At 61.1% G+C, this 12869-nt stretch overlaps 2 protein-coding genes across 2 annotated transcripts; one reads left to right on the top strand and one right to left on the bottom strand.

The window, feature by feature from the left end:
* Window positions 1-1210: 1210 nt before the first annotated feature.
* Window positions 1211-6146, top strand: COL8A2 (collagen type VIII alpha 2 chain). Its single transcript, XM_040619258.1, has 2 exons — window positions 1211-1406; window positions 1958-6146. The coding sequence occupies exons 1-2, from the start codon at window positions 1211-1213 to the stop codon at window positions 3874-3876; spliced, it is 2115 nt and encodes a 704-aa protein (XP_040475192.1). The 3' UTR covers window positions 3877-6146.
* Window positions 6147-7382: 1236 nt separating this feature from the next.
* ADPRS (ADP-ribosylserine hydrolase) lies at window positions 7383-12791 on the bottom strand. Its single transcript, XM_040619256.1, has 6 exons — window positions 12553-12791; window positions 10042-10138; window positions 9564-9771; window positions 9277-9461; window positions 8835-8935; window positions 7383-8225 (listed from the first exon to the last, which is right to left on the bottom strand). Exons 1-6 carry the CDS (start codon window positions 12767-12769, stop codon window positions 7933-7935), a joined length of 1101 nt encoding a protein of 366 aa, XP_040475190.1. The 5' UTR covers window positions 12770-12791; the 3' UTR covers window positions 7383-7932.
* Between the last annotated feature and the right edge of the window lie 78 nt (window positions 12792-12869).

Below are 12869 nucleotides of genomic sequence, written 5' to 3'. Positions count from 1 at the left end.
TGAGCTACAATTCACATATCATACAGTTGGCCCATTTAAAGTGTCTGATTCAATAGTTTTTTAAAATGTATTTTAAAACGTGGGCAGCCGTCATCACAGTCAGTTTGAGAACGTTTTCATCACGGCTCACAGAAACCCTGCCTGCTTTGCGATCGCTCCCTTCCCCCTTCCCGCTGGCCCTGGGCAACTGCTGGCCCACGTTCTGTCTCTGTACCTCTGTACGTTCACCTGTCTGGACACTTCATAGAAATGGAATCGTGGACATCTTGTCCCTGAGGAAACTCAGGTCCCCAGGGTGGAAGACTCAGGCCGCGTGTCCACCTCTAGACTCTGTGCTCCTTCCCCACCCAGGCCTTGTTCTCAGAGCTGAGCTCCAGGCTGTGACAGGGCTAGGTGGGACACAAAGGGGCGAGGGGTCAGCTCTACGGAGGGAGGGGTGACAGCGTCCCAGTGCCTTGAAGGATGAGTAGGAAATTGAAAGAACATCGAGGGCAGAGAAACAGCAGGGGCAAAAGCCCGGAAGCATGGGGCTGCCTGGTGTCAGGGGCAAAGGTATGGGGGAGCAGAGAGGCAGAGAAGGGGGTGGTAGGTGACAGGTTTAGATTTTAAAAGGCCTTGAATGCCCTGCTAGGCACCACAGACTTGATCTCGAAGGCAGAGGGGAGCCCCAGGAGGGCACCATCAACCTGATGTGAAGTCAGGCAGACCTCGGTCAGACCCCAGTTCTGCTGCCCTTCCTTTGCTTTAGTTTTGTCATCTGGAAAATGGGGATGACAGTAATAATAACTTGTTCAAGTATTGAGAGCATTAAGGGAGTTCCTGTCTCTAGAGAACTCAGCCCGGGACCTGGCAGAAAGCCGGCGCAGCACATGGGAGTGGGTCTTATCATCGAAGGCTCATAGCGGGGGTGCGCCAGGGTCGGAGGGGTGCTCTGGAAGGGCATCTGGTTGGCAAGCGGCGGGGTGGGGGAGGCGGTCGTCCGGGGGAGAGGGCCCGTGGAGACTCGGGTGTGGATGGACAGCCCCGCGCGGGCTTGCGGCAGCTTTCGCAGGGGACTCCCGCACACTCGGGCTCGAGGGGCGGGGGGGCGTTGCTCGTGGTTAACACGTCCGTGCTGATCCGCCGGGGAGTCCCGGGCCGGTGCGAAGCCACCCGCGGGCTGGCTTGACGGCCCCTCTCGGTTCCTCCCTGCAGCACGCCCGCGGACGCCATGCGGGGGGCTCTGACGCCCCTGTCTTCGCTGCCGCCGCCGCCGCTGCTGCTGCTGCTGCTGCTGCTGCTGGGGTGCGGGCCGAGGGCGGCCACCGGAGGCGGGGCCGCGGGCTACGCGCCGGTGAAGTACGTGCAGCCCATGCACAAAGGACCCGTGGGGCCGCCCTTCCGCGAGGGCAAGGGCCAGTACCTGGGTGAGCGCTGATCCCCCCCCCGCTCCTCCCTGGCCCCCAGCCACAGCCTCTCCATCCCCCCCACACAGAGAGCTTCCCCCCCTTTCCCTTTCCTCCGGACGCCGGTCCAGGGCCTCCGACCTCCGAGCGGCGGGAAGTGGGGCGCGACCCGCTGGCAGAGGTGGTCTTCAGCGGGGGTGGGGAAGGGGCGGGACGGAAACGGGGGGCGGGGGCGGGGCGGGGTGGGGGGGTAGCGGACTGGTCCGACCTGCTCTAAGGAGGTCTGCTGGCGCCACCTGGCGGCCATTCCACGCCCCAGGGTCGTGCAGGGATGGGAGTCACCCCAAGCTCTTGGGGGAAGGCCGGCCTGGGTAGGTTGGGTGCTAGGAGCCCCCAAGAGGGCCACTGGACCTAAACCCCTAAACCCCATCTTCCATGAGTGCACGGAGAGAGAGACGGGGTGTGGCCTTCATGAGCGGATGTAGTGTTACCCCGTGGTGGAGTGGGTAGATGTGACCCACGTCTCCACCGGCCGCGCCCCTGACTGCCCCTTCCCTCTCTCTCTCCCTCAGAAATGCCTCTGCCGTTGCTGCCAATGGACCTGAAAGGCGAGCCCGGTCCGCCTGGGAAGCCCGGGCCTCGGGGGCCCCCTGGCCCTCCTGGCTTCCCAGGAAAACCAGGCACCGGAAAGCCAGGACTCCATGGGCAGCCTGGCCCCGCCGGCCCCCCTGGATTCTCCCGGATGGGCAAGGCTGGTCCCCCAGGGCTCCCGGGCAAGGCTGGACCACCAGGACAGCCAGGGCTTCGGGGCGAGCCAGGGATACGAGGGGACCAGGGCCTTCGGGGGCCCCCAGGTCCTCCTGGCCTCCCTGGGCCCTCAGGCATTGCTGTCCCTGGAAAGCCAGGCCCCCAAGGGGTGCCAGGGCCCCCAGGATTTGGAGGGGAGCCAGGGCCCCAGGGAGAGCCGGGGCCCCCAGGTGATCGAGGCCTCAAGGGGGATAATGGAGTGGGCCAGCCAGGGCTACCTGGGGCCCCAGGGCAGGGGGGTGCCCCTGGACCCCCTGGCCTCCCTGGTCCCGCTGGCTTGGGCAAACCCGGTTTGGATGGGCTTCCTGGGGCCCCTGGAGATAAGGGCGAGTCAGGGCCTCCCGGAGTACCAGGACCCAGGGGGGAGCCAGGGGCTTTGGGCCCAAAAGGGCCCCCCGGGGTGGATGGTGTGGGGGTGCCAGGGGCAGCAGGGGTTCCAGGGCCACAGGGCCCAGCAGGGGCCAAGGGGGAACCAGGAACCCGGGGCCCCCCTGGTCTGATAGGTCCCACTGGCTATGGGGTGCCAGGACTGCCAGGCCCCAAGGGGGACAGGGGCCCAGCTGGGGTCCCAGGACTTTTGGGGGACAGGGGTGAGCCAGGTGAGGATGGAGAGCCAGGAGAGCAGGGCCCGCAGGGCCTTGGGGGCCCCCCAGGACTTCCAGGGTCTGCAGGACTCCCTGGCAGACGTGGGCCTCCTGGGCCCAAGGGGGAAACAGGGCCTGGAGGACCCCCAGGAGTGCCTGGTATGCGGGGTGACCAGGGGCCTAGTGGCCTGGCTGGGAAACCTGGGCCCCCAGGAGAGAGGGGACTTCCTGGAGCCCATGGACCCCCGGGACCAACTGGGCCCAAAGGTGAGCCAGGTTTCACGGGCCGCCCTGGGGGACCAGGGGTGGCAGGAGCCCTGGGGCAGAAGGGTGACCTGGGGCTCCCTGGGCAGCCGGGCCTGAGGGGCCCCTCAGGAATCCCAGGGCTCCAGGGTCCAGCTGGTCCTATCGGGCCCCAGGGCCTGCCAGGCCTGAAGGGTGAACCCGGCTTGCCAGGGCCCCCTGGAGAGGGGAAAGTGGGGGAACCCGGAGTGGCTGGGCCTACAGGGCCCCCTGGGGTCCCTGGTTCCCCAGGACTCACTGGCCCTCCTGGGCCTCCTGGGCCTCCCGGTCCGCCTGGCGCCCCTGGGACCTTGGATGAGACTGGCATCGCCGGCCTGCAACTGCCCAACGGTGGCGTGGAGGGCGCTGTGCTGGGCAAGGGGGGCAAGCCACAGTTCGGGCTGGGAGAGCTGTCGGCCCACGCCACACCGGCCTTCACCGCCGTGCTCACCTCCCCCTTTCCCGCCTCGGGCATGCCTGTCAAATTCGACAGGACTCTCTACAATGGCCACAGCGGCTACAACCCGGCCACCGGCATCTTCACCTGCCCCGTGGGCGGGGTCTACTACTTCGCTTACCACGTGCACGTCAAGGGCACCAACGTGTGGGTGGCCCTGTACAAGAACAATGTGCCAGCCACGTACACCTACGATGAGTACAAGAAGGGCTACCTGGACCAGGCGTCTGGCGGGGCCGTGCTCCAGCTGCGGCCCAATGACCAGGTCTGGGTGCAGATGCCGTCGGACCAGGCCAATGGCCTCTACTCCACCGAGTACATCCACTCCTCCTTTTCAGGGTTCTTGCTCTGCCCCACATAACACCACGGGGGCCTTGCCGCCTCGGCCTCCTCCTCTTTAGTGGTAGAGAGACCTTCTCAGTGACAAGAACCTCCATTTAAAGAAAAAACCAAAGGCCGAACAGACACGGAAGCAGAGGCGGCCGTGGCCTTGGCCCAAGGAGACTGGTTTGGTTTCTCCCTCCACGCAGGCTGAAGTGGTTTCTGGAAGAGGCTGGCCTGAGTTCCTCTCCCCCAAGTGTCTGTACAGCGTTGGGGTTGCGCCCCCACTGCAGGCAGGGCCCCAGGACGCTCAGCCCGGCTGTCGGAGCCCCCTGCCCTCTCGGGAGTCCTGGGCGCGGCTGGGCGGGGAAGGGAGCTGCTTCTCTGAGTCAGAGTGGAGAGGGCACTGAGCGCTCCATTCCACTCCCCCAGGGAGACGTAGGCCCAAGTCCTGCCCTTCCTGCTGGCCCCCAGATGGCACCTCGGATCTCGGCTGGGGCTCTTCCAGCTCCCCTGGGGCCCCAGCAGCTGACGGTGGGTCCCTGAAGAGTTTTTGCTTCCAGGGGAAAGCCAAGGGCAGGGGGCTTCGAGGTGGCCAGTGTGGACACCCTGCCAGGACTGCGTCCCCAGGATGGTGCTATGGCATCAGGCCTGTCCATGGTGCCTGGCATGTGGCCCCTTCTCTGCAGGGTCCTGGGAAGGGCCAACCCCTTTTCTGCTCCAGCTGCAGCCTCAGGAGCGGCGGTTTGTGACGGGAAGGGCAGGGATCTGGGGCACAATGGCAGCCCTACATGTCCCCCTCCGTCTCCCGGGCTGCTCCCACCGACTGGCTCTGCCCAGCCATCGGGCAGCGGCTCAGGCCCTGAGGGACAGCCACAGCAGGCGCGGGGCAGGATCGACCAGCAGTGAACCCGAGTACCCTCCCCTCTCTCTCCTTTCACCTGCTGGGGGAGGGCTGATGTTTTCATACACAATTGTAAGGTATCTGCCACCCCCCCAACCCAAGTGTCCCCAAGGCAGAGAGCCTCTTTTCTGGCCCTCAGAACAAGGTACACACAAGCTCGGGGATGAAGAAGGCTCCCTCCTGCTTCTCCTTAACAAGAACCATATGGTGGGTATGTGTGTCTACTAGAGGGGTTAATCTGAGGGGGCTTCCTCTCCTTCTCCCCTCTGGTTCCAATTTCCTGTTCTAAGCAGGATTAGGGCCCAGAAGGCTGAGGCTCTGAGGAAAAGGGTGCCAACAGGCCCCTTTGGAATGAGTTGACTCTGGATGTTTCTGCCGTTTTCCCCAAGCAGAGCCCCCCCTGCAGGAAACAGGCAGGATCCCTCTCCTATCTCCTAGTTCAGGCTCGGTGGATAAAGCTGAGATTCATGCTGGGGCAAAGATGGCCACTTTCGGGGGGCGGGGGGGAGGCTGTCAGCCATCCCCCAAGCCAACCCGCTTCTCTGTACCAGTGTGAACCTGGGTCACCCAGTGTGGTCTCACACTGCTCCAATCCTGGCCAGCACCAGACGGTCCACGTTGGAAACGGGGCGGTGGCTGACTTCTGGCTCACTGAGCTGTGGGCCCCTGGGCCCCTGGGCCGGCCTCCCCGACCCACTTCTCCCCAACAAAGCAGGCCCTTTGCTTGCTTTGTCTTTCAGAAGAAGTGAAACCCAAAGCTGTGCGAGTGACCCTCGAACAGGTTTTGACTGGGGTTCATGGTGGACTTCTCGATCCCCGAAACCCAGGAGAACGAAGGAGTCTCAAACCGAGCCTGGTGGGGTCCTTTGCTCAGCCTCCTTCCTGGGCCAAAGCCACCACCATCTGACCGGTTGGGGGTGGGGGTGGGGTGGGTTCTGTTGGGTGGAAATTCATCAGCTCTCTGGGGGAGCCCAGGGGACTAAGGAGGGCACTGGGGGGGGGGAGGCAGAAAAAACTCAGCTTCTGCTTAATGTCACTCCTGCAGCCTTTGGGGAGGGGTGGCTGGTGTTTCTGAAACGTCGAGGGATTTTAGTTCCAGGCGTCCACTTGACTAGCTTTGATAAACGATGCCAAGTTTTAACTATGAAAACTACGGTACCTTGGTGCATTTTTATATTGATTCCTAGGTTTTTTTTTTTTAAGATTAAGGTTTGAACGTTTTCATTAGTAATTTCATTTCTAACCTGGTATAGGAAGCTTAGTTCTCTACATACCTATTATGTGCCACAGAAGATTCGGGAAAAATGCGCTTGGGAATCCAAAAAAAAAAAGGGACTTCTTTTTTAAAAGAAAAACAGCAGTATCGACTGCCTGTACTGACACCACCTCAATAAAACCCATTGTCTGAAACAGCGCCGTGCGGGCCTGGCAGCGATGCAGGGGGTCTCAAGCTTCTGGGGCTCTTGCTCTACACTTTCCCTCAGGAGCATGCACCCCTCCCCCCCAGGCCCCCAGCCGTGGGTTCTGTCACCACCGCATCAGAAATGCTCCATGCTCCTGGGCTGCCAAGGCTCTGCACCAGGGAAATGCCAGGAGGCATTTTGAGCAACCAAAGCAAGGCAGTGATTGGAGCTGGGGGAGATGGTTCGAGCTTCCCTGGAACATTCCTGTGAGCTCTCAGGGGTGGTGGAGCGTGACAGCTGGCTCAGGATCCCAGGGACCAAGTTTCCACATTTGATACAAATTATCAATGAAATCATGAACCTCTGATCCTGACGGTGGGGGCCAGTGCCAGGCCCATTGCCGAAGGCGGGAATAGGGGTGGGGGGGCTGACCTGGGCAGAAAGCACCTGCCCACAGCTTGCTACGCTCAGCGGTAAGAATCTGTCCCTGGCTCGAGGGATGGGGGCAGCAAACCTGAAACAATCCAAGCCCTGGAAAGTCCTGTGGTTTGCCCCAGCCTGGCAGGACACCATCGGGGCTGAAAGCAGACCTGCCCTCAGCCCTCAGGCCAGCTGCGGAGCTGGGCAGGCTTCTCCCCCCACTGAGGCTGGAAGGATGATTGGAGGACATCCCTGAAGTTGGAGGGGAGGGGTCTTCCCCCTTTCAATTTTCCTTTCGTCTAAATGAATGTTGTGCAAAACTTCCCCTTAAGCCAAAGCCTTTGACCGGGGCCCGAGATACAGAATGAGGCCCCCAGCCTTCAGTCCACCCAGGACTCCGACGTGATGCACCTCCCTCCCCCAAGGGTTGGCAGTCCAGGGGGAGAGGGTGCCCTTTGTGTCCTTACTGGGGTCCCGTTCTTGGGCCAGCTGGACCTGGGGGGTCCGATTTGGGGAGCAACCTATGAGGAAGTCAGGCTCGGAGAGCAGGGACATCTGGCTCGTCCTGCCCACTGCCCAGGCTGCTCTCAATGACCTCCAACAGGAACAAGCACCAAACCATGCCCGCTCTGCCCTTCCTGGCCGAACAGCACAGCCAGTTGGAAGAACTGGAGGAATGTGCCTGACAAACCCAGGGCCTCATGTTACTGGCTCCTGGCAGAGCGGAGGAAGGGGTACAAGGCTTGAGAAAGTCAAGGGTGTGCGTTGGGGTGGGGGAGAAATTCATTCAGGGCAGAGGAGACATATGGGCACCAGTGGTGGGATTTACCAAAAACTGTTTATTGCTGTGACTTCCGCCGGCAGCTGTTAACAAGCCAGGACAGCCCAGGTGCAGATCTAGATCGGCCCGATGCGTGTGCTGGTTTCCTCGACCCACATAAACCTACCGCCCAGGGGCTCTGCCCAGTCAAAGACATGTTTTCTGGCAAAGTGGCTACATCTCAACAAGAAGAAATGGTGCCACTGCCGATCACTTCTGCCCACCCCCCCACCCCCATCCCGTCTTGGATAAGACACGAAAATGTCACAGGTACCCTTCCAAAATAAAGCCTGTCCTAATCCCTCCCGCCTGCCCGAGTTGCCAGGCAGGCCCCGGGCTCTGCAGTGAGCCTGAAACCCAGCGCCAGGGAGGCACCAGTCCTCCACCCGCTGTCCAGTCACCTCCCCCAGGGCACTCGCTGTCCCAGCCGTGGGCTCCGCCCACACTGCAGGATGATGGAGGCAGGGACCGGAGCCCGAGGAACTGAATTTCCAATCTGAGCTGTAGTTGGGCCGGCTGGACATGGCGGAGCCCCAGCAGCTGAGGCCCTCACACACTCTTCTGGAAGAGGCGGTGCAGGCTCTGGGCCAGGACGTCTGTCTCCTCGTAGCCCTCACAGCTTTGCTGCCAGCTCTCCGGCACCTGTTCCATCCCATAGTAGGCCCCAGCAATGGCCCCGGCCATGGTGGCAATGGTGTCTGTGTCCCCCCCGAGAGAGATGGAATAGATCAGAGTCCTCTGGAGGCTGTTGAAGGCAGAGGGGATCTCGGGGTCAGGCTCCATGCAGCGCAGGAAGCAGTAGATGGCGGTGGGCACAGATTCGAAGGCAGCAATACCATTGCCTGTAGGGAAGCCAGCATATGGGGACCCGGCACTCCCCCACCCTCTATGTCCCCAGGCTTCTTTTGGCCACTCACCCCAAGCCAATACTCTCAGCTTCAAGCTGGCCTATGATTCAGACCACAGGCTCTAGGATTAGACTACCCAGGTTCAAATCCTGGCTCTCCCTCCTGCTAGCATGGGACCGGGCAAGTTCCCTCATGGCTGAGACTCCGGTTTCTGGGATTCGACTCCTTGGGCAGAGAGGGAATAAAGGCAGCGACTCTCAGGGCTGGTGTGGGGGTGAAATGCGCACAGGTAGTGTTCTGTACGGTGCCCAGAACACAGGACAGGCGCTCTATAAACAAGTATCGGTTATCAACATCAACTGTCAAAACTAGTGGCCTCCTCGCATTCCCGGGGACATTCGGCTGTGAGGCTGGTGGCGCGGCAGCCTTGGAGTGACCCCGGCCCAAGGAGGCACCGCGGTCCCAGCCCCGCCAAGGACCGCACAGCGCCGCCTGCACCGGGGCCTCAGGCTAGGAACGTGAGAGCAGGCACGGCTCCAGGCGCCTGCCTGTCCCTAAGCCCGGGACCGGCCCTGAGAATGACGGGGCTGAGGGTCCACCCACCTAGCTCAGACACCACCTCCTCTCTGGTCACGGAGTCCTGCTCTAGAAGAGCGCCGATCTTCTTCAGTCGGCTGGAGTAGGGACGCTCCTCCATGCCCAACCTGTGGGTCAGGGGCGAGATTTCAGGGAGGTTGGAGCCGGCAGGGTGGAGACAGGAGGCAGGGGAAGGGTGTGGGACGGTGAGGCGGGGAGGCGATCAGGCTGACACCCAGCACAGGCGTCCTGACAGGAAGTGGGAGAGGGCTAGGTGTGAGCCCCTCGTCTTATTCTCTGGTTCCCTCAGAGCCTCGAAGCAGAGTCAAGGCAAAGGGGCTCCTCCCACCCCTCCTAAGAGTCTACAATTAAAAAAGAACGGTTTCAGCTTGTGGCAACGCCAGAGGACCCCGCGATGCAGGCATACCCACAAACACCCTTCCAGCCTGCCTCCATCAAACACACTCACTCCCTGGCATCGGAGACGGACTGGGCATCACTCTCCAGCTCTTCCATGTGGCCCAGGAGTTGTTTGAGAAAATGCTCACTCGACGACTCCCCCTGCAAAGCCAGGTGCACGGCCAGGGCCTGCAGGATGGCACCGTTGTAACCCAGGGAGGAGGCGTGTGTCAGCTGGGCTGAGAGCCGGGCAAACTAGGGCAGAGGCAGTGGGAGCAAAGACGTGCTGTCACAGAACCCGGGCTGCACAGAGGAGGGAGGGAGGGGGAAGCCCAGAAGCCAGCCCGCCTGGACTACCTTCTGCACGTCCTGGACATTGCTATAGGCCAGGGAGATGCCGGCCACCCGCATGGCACCCCCGTTGCCATAGGAGCCTCTGCCGTTAAACTGGGCCCGGGCGGGCTCAAAGACATCGCGGCACTTGGGGCTCAGGAGCTTCCTGAACACAGTGATCACTCCAGCGCCGTAACCCCGGTCAGGCTCTTTCTTGTACTCCTGAGCGAATCTAGGGGAGAGAAGGGAGACAGGATTAGGGCTGAAAAGATGCCTGTTGGGGCCGGGAGAGGAGCGCTCTGGCTGGTCTGGGAAAGAGGAAGCCTCAGGGACCTAAGGACACCGTGCTAGCAGTGCTGTCACTTCTGCCTCGGGAAGCCAGCAGCATGAGTGTCCTGCCGAGGGCGGGGGCCCCAGCATGCACCCACATCGTCGCTCTGGTCAAGAAGTACGGTTACTCTGCCCACCTGCTTTGCTTCACCCCAGGACCACACCCCCTCACCTGTGAGCCATGTCCACCTCGTCGAAGGCCTCCTTGGCCAGCAGGGACTGCACCAGGGCCCTGGCCATGGCCGTGTCGTCTGTGTAGCACAACACTTCTGCAGGGACAGGGTGGGGTGAGGGTGAGATCACGCCGCAGGGCTTGAAGGTGGTGGCTCTGGCTTCCTGCTTTTTAAGTAAGCTCTATGCCCAATGTGGGGCTTGAACTCATGACGCTGAGATTGAGGCACACGCTCTACTGACTGAGCCGCCCTCTCTCTCCTGCCCAGTTTCCTGGGCTCCAGGCCTTGGGATTTTCAGCAATTCTTTATTGAGTCAGTTATGATGACCTGTTGATTTCTGAAGGAAAATCTTCTGCCCCCTCTGACTGCCATGACCATAGCTCTCGGGCACTACCCCCACCCTCCAACCCAGCCTATATGTGCAGCCAGAAAATTCTTCCTAAATGCAGACTATTCCTTTCCTCATCTCACTCTCCTGCTCAAAGTCACCATCTGTTGCTTTCAGGATTAGGCCAAATTCACTGCCTTGGCCTTCAAAGCCCTTCCCTGTTACATCCCGCCGCTCCCCTCCACATCCCCAGAACCAACCTTAGAGCCTGGGTCGACCCCCCCCCACCTGCCCCGCTCCTTCTTCTGGGTGCCCAGGACTAGTGCGCTGGCACTTCTGACCCAGCAACGCTGGTTATATGCAGACGTCCCGAGGAGGCTGTGAGCTGGCAAGGGACTGGTGGGACTTGGTTTTACTGAAGGAAGAGATGGCTGCAGAGCAGGAAGCACTCTCCCTAGCGAGCCCCCACCCCACTCCCACTCCTCTCTGTGTAGGGCAAGCCCCCTGCCCCACTTTCTCCCCTTCACTCTTAGGGGGCTCCCATCCTGGCTTCACTAGGAAGAGGGATCAACAGGCCTCTTACCCACAGCCGTTCTCCTGTCACCTCTTGATCAAGTGAGTCCCTTTTCCAGTCCACCCGGCCCAGCTCCCCGGCGGACTTGTTTTTCCTTCCTCTCCTCTCCTGTCCCCTCAACCTCTCCGTGTGGTGGAGTAGTACCCATGCTCCCTTTGTTTGCTCCCTGCACCCTGCTGTTCCCCAGGGAGCCACTTCTCTATCATCCTCAGCCCATGTGATTGCGGCACAAGGTTCACACCACCACTAGCCTCCTCAAATAGCACACCCTACTCCTTTGTTCAGGGATGGACAGAATGCCGAAGCCAGGACGAGGAGATGCAGTCTAGGATTTCTGCTGGGGCTGCTGCAGATAGACTCTTCCTCTGCCGGAGCTGCTGGGGCCACCCCATGGGGAGAGTCTGCCAGAGCAAGTGAAGCCAACCTGTCAGAATGCAGATCGGAATAAGGAGGGGAGTTGGGTCTTGAGGACGTGGCCTGAGCCCCTGGATTCAGCTCCACCTGAAGCCAGACCTACCTCTGGACTTCTCAGTTATGTCAGCCAATGCATTCTCTTTTTGCTTAGACCATTATGAGCTAAGTTTTCTGCTACTTGCATCCAAAAGGTTCTAAAACACCTAAAATGTTTTTCATTCATCTTAACATCAAAGCAAAGATGAAATTAAAAGCCAACCCTCCACTTTGCTTCAACCACGGCTCCTGTATCTCCTTCCCATCATACCAAACCATACTCTATCTCCTTTCTCCACTTCCTCTTAAACCCACTGAAATCTTACTTCCAGGTTTCAATATTCTACTGAAAATGGTTTTTGAAATCCAGACTTTCCTCTTCTTAACCTCTCTGTAGCATGACACCAGTGACCATCTTGAAATTCTCTTGGGTTTTGTTGATACCCTGCCCCCCTGCTTCAACTCCCATCAAACCCTTTCCAACTCTAGCTCCTTTTCCTCCTCCAGCGTTCTGAGTATGGCCCCTTTTTCTTACTATTCTACATGCTCTCCAAGAATCATTCTCCGCTAGACGTCAGAGATCTGGGTGAGAACCTGGCTGCGAAAGGGAGGAGACAGGCTTTATATACAAGGGACAGCACTGCAAAGGCCCGGGCTAGAACAAGCTGGTGTGAGAGCAGGTGAGCGCAGAAAACAAGGCCAAGGGTGGCAGAAGGTGAAACTGGGGACTCAGGAGGGCCGACCAGGTAGGGCACATTAAGGAATTTGGTTCTATTCTGAGGGTAACGGAAAATCACTGCAGAGCTTCCGGCGGGGGAGGCCCGTCACATCTGTTTCGAGACGAGCACTCCCTGCTGCGTGGAGAATGGACTGGTGGTGCACATGGTGGGCCAGGCGCAATGCAGAATGACGCCCAGGTTGCCGGCTTGCACGGCTGAAAGGACGGGCTTGCCAGGCCCCGAGCCGGGGAACGTTCCGTGCGAGACGAGCGAAGCTGGGGCCGGGACTCTGACGCGCTGAGTCCGAGCTGCCCGAGGCTCCCCCAGACCCGGCAGCTGCAGCTCCGGGCAGCTTCACCTCCGAGGCTTGTCCCTCCCGCCCCGACGCCCCCGGGGAACCCCCGCCAACGCGTCCCCACGTGCACCCGGCCCCGCTCACCTGTCCGCGCGCTCCCGGGTGAGCCCGGGTCGGGCTCCAGGCTCTGGACGTGACGCAGAACTGACGTCAGGGTGACGGTGTCGTGCGCCTCGTAGAAGGAGCCCACGCAGTCCCCGAGCAGCGCGCCGGCCAGGCAGCCTCGGAAGCGGGAGAGGGAGCGGGCCGCCCCAGCCCCTGCGCAGGCCGCCGCCGTCATCGCCGCCGCCGCCCCGGCCATCCGCGCGGAGCAGTCGCCACTTCCGGTACGGCCGGCGCGCGCCGCAGGACAACGCCCCCCCCCCCCCCCCCCCCCCCCCCCCCCCCCCCCCCCCCCCCCC

Source organism: Ursus maritimus, unplaced genomic scaffold, assembly GCF_017311325.1.
Source record: "Ursus maritimus isolate PB19 unplaced genomic scaffold, ASM1731132v1 scaffold_32, whole genome shotgun sequence".
Taxonomy (NCBI): domain Eukaryota; kingdom Metazoa; phylum Chordata; class Mammalia; order Carnivora; family Ursidae; genus Ursus; species Ursus maritimus.
This window is presented reverse-complemented; position numbering and strand designations above follow the sequence as displayed.